This window comes from Nicotiana attenuata, unplaced genomic scaffold (assembly GCF_001879085.1).
Source record: "Nicotiana attenuata strain UT unplaced genomic scaffold, NIATTr2, whole genome shotgun sequence".
NCBI classification, from domain to species: Eukaryota; Viridiplantae; Streptophyta; class Magnoliopsida; order Solanales; family Solanaceae; genus Nicotiana; species Nicotiana attenuata.
Window position 1 is genome coordinate 371638 of NW_017670499.1, and position 2255 is coordinate 373892.

General features: G+C 37.3%; 1 protein-coding gene across 1 annotated transcript in view; it reads left to right on the plus strand.

The window, feature by feature from the left end:
- The first annotated feature begins 377 nt into the window (after positions 1 to 377).
- Positions 378 to 2255, plus strand: part of LOC109240251 (respiratory burst oxidase homolog protein A) — an 11868-nt gene continuing 9990 nt past the window's right edge. Inside the window, exons 1-3 of the mRNA XM_019406882.1 lie at positions 378 to 1500; positions 1653 to 1812; positions 2077 to 2125. Of these exons, the coding sequence (XP_019262427.1) occupies positions 804 to 1500; positions 1653 to 1812; positions 2077 to 2125 (906 nt within the window). The 5' untranslated portion in view covers positions 378 to 803. The remainder of the gene's footprint in view (positions 1501 to 1652; positions 1813 to 2076; positions 2126 to 2255) is intronic.

Below are 2255 nucleotides of genomic sequence, written 5' to 3' on the forward strand. Positions count from 1 at the left end.
ATATTTGAACAAAAGCTACCGATTTCTGCCAAACTCATATTCGGGCTTCTAGCCGCCCAAATTGTGGTAGTATTATAATTCCAACATATCAATTCATATATTCCATCAATTTTACAATGTTGCTACTTGCTATTATTAACCTCGTAAGGCCGTAATAATCACTGTATTATGGTAAAGTTTGACGGTAAAAAAGAGGACCCTAACGGATGTAATGTTTATTATTCATATTAGGAATATGTTCACTATATACGTGTCACTACAACAAGCAAACCCACAGTAGAAAGAAAATGCATGGTTCTGAGTTTCCACTTTTTTAATTTATAAGCTTTACCATTTCTCTCAAAATTCAGAAATTAAAGAACCCCTCACCATTTTTACGAAAGCTCTCACCTTAGTACAAAACCAAAGCAATTTTTCTATCTCTCTCTCTGTATAGCAAAAGTAAATTATGGGGAGTATATAAAATACTACTAACAAAAAGGAAGTGTATATAAAATACAAACCAAAAACTTTCGGTCAGTTCCGGTCCCCTTTTCTTCATATATATCAGGATTCTGCAGAAAACTCCATTGCCTGTTTCTCCTTTCTGCTTTTTTCTCTCTACAAAAACCCACCGCGTTTCTGTCCTTTTTGCTAGATTCAGGACGCGTACTACCACTTCTGCATTTCCATTCTATATAGTAATAATATATTCACTATCTTTCTCACACCCTCCACCAAAGAGCATTTTCACATTTTATATTTACATTAATTTGTTTTTCAAAATAATTTTGTGTTTGCTTGTTGTTGAGTTTTGGGGTCAAATGAGAGGGTTACCGGGGCATGAACGCCGGTGGACATCCGATACGTTATCTTTCGACAAGGATTTTAGTGGTGAGTCATCGCCGGGAGCTGGTTCCGGCGATAATTCCGGTTTTGCTTCCGAGGAGTTTGTTGAAGTCACGCTTGATCTTCAGGATGATGATACGATTATTCTACGGAGCGTTGAACCGGCTACTGTGATTAACATTGACGCTCCTGATCTTCCCGCCGGAGTCGGTATTTCCGGAGTTTCAATTGAAACTCCGACGTCAGCATCGGTGTCGGAATCTCGATCGCCGACGATCCGCCGGAGTTCATCGAGTAAACTTCGCCAGTTTTCACAGGAGTTGAAAGCTGAGGCGGTCGCGAAAGCGAGGCAGTTTTCGCAAGAGCTGAAAGCGGAGTTGAGGAGATTCTCATGGAGCCACGGACATGCGCCTCGTGCGTTTTCGCCGTCGTCGTTTTTTCAAAACGCCGTCGTTGGAACAGGTAACGTCGTGGACTCGGCTTTAGCAGCACGTGCATTACGTCGGCAACGCGCTCAGCTTGATCGGACTCGTTCTAGTGCTCATAGAGCTCTTCGCGGACTCAAATTCATCAGCAATAACAAAACCAATGGATGGAATGAAGTTGAAAACAATTTCTCAAAGCTTGTTAAAGACGGTTATCTTTACCGTTCTGATTTCGCACAATGCATAGGTTAGTACTAACATCTTAAATCACAAGTACAATTATCACCAGTTCAAGTCGTAAAAATAGAAAGTAATGTAAAATCCTTTAATAATTTAATTTGTTACGAGTTTTATTGATACTTACATTAACTTTGATTTTGGTTAATTATATGGATGAAGGTATGAAGGATTCAAAGGAATTTGCATTGGAATTATTTGATGCTTTGAGTAGAAGAAGAAGATTGAAGGTTGATAAGATTAGCAAGGAAGAGTTGTACGAGTACTGGTCGCAAATCACCGATCAGAGTTTTGATTCTCGGCTTCAGATCTTCTTCGACATGTACGCACCATTAACTTGATTAATTAGTATTAAATAGAATTATCTTAAGTTAAATTTGAGAGCCAAATTTACTGTTTGTTTCCATGTGGAACACTCGTCCACTGCATGATAACTGACAGAAAATTATTGAAATATTTAAATGGCACATCATTATCTAGTACAGACTACAGTAATTAAAATAGACTCCTAACTTCTGCAAAGAGCTAATAGTGCTTTGATTTTACAGCACGTAACAAACTTTATGGTTTTCATTATATGGTACAGGGTGGACAAGAATGAAGATGGTCGAATTGCTGAAGAGGAAGTAAAAGAGGTAAATATTTGTATATTCTTTTTCTTTTTCAGAAGAATTAACCTAAATAGTCGTCCATCTAACTTAAACTAAAATAGATGGCAAATATATACTTTAAATATAATCAATATATAATATATATATATATATA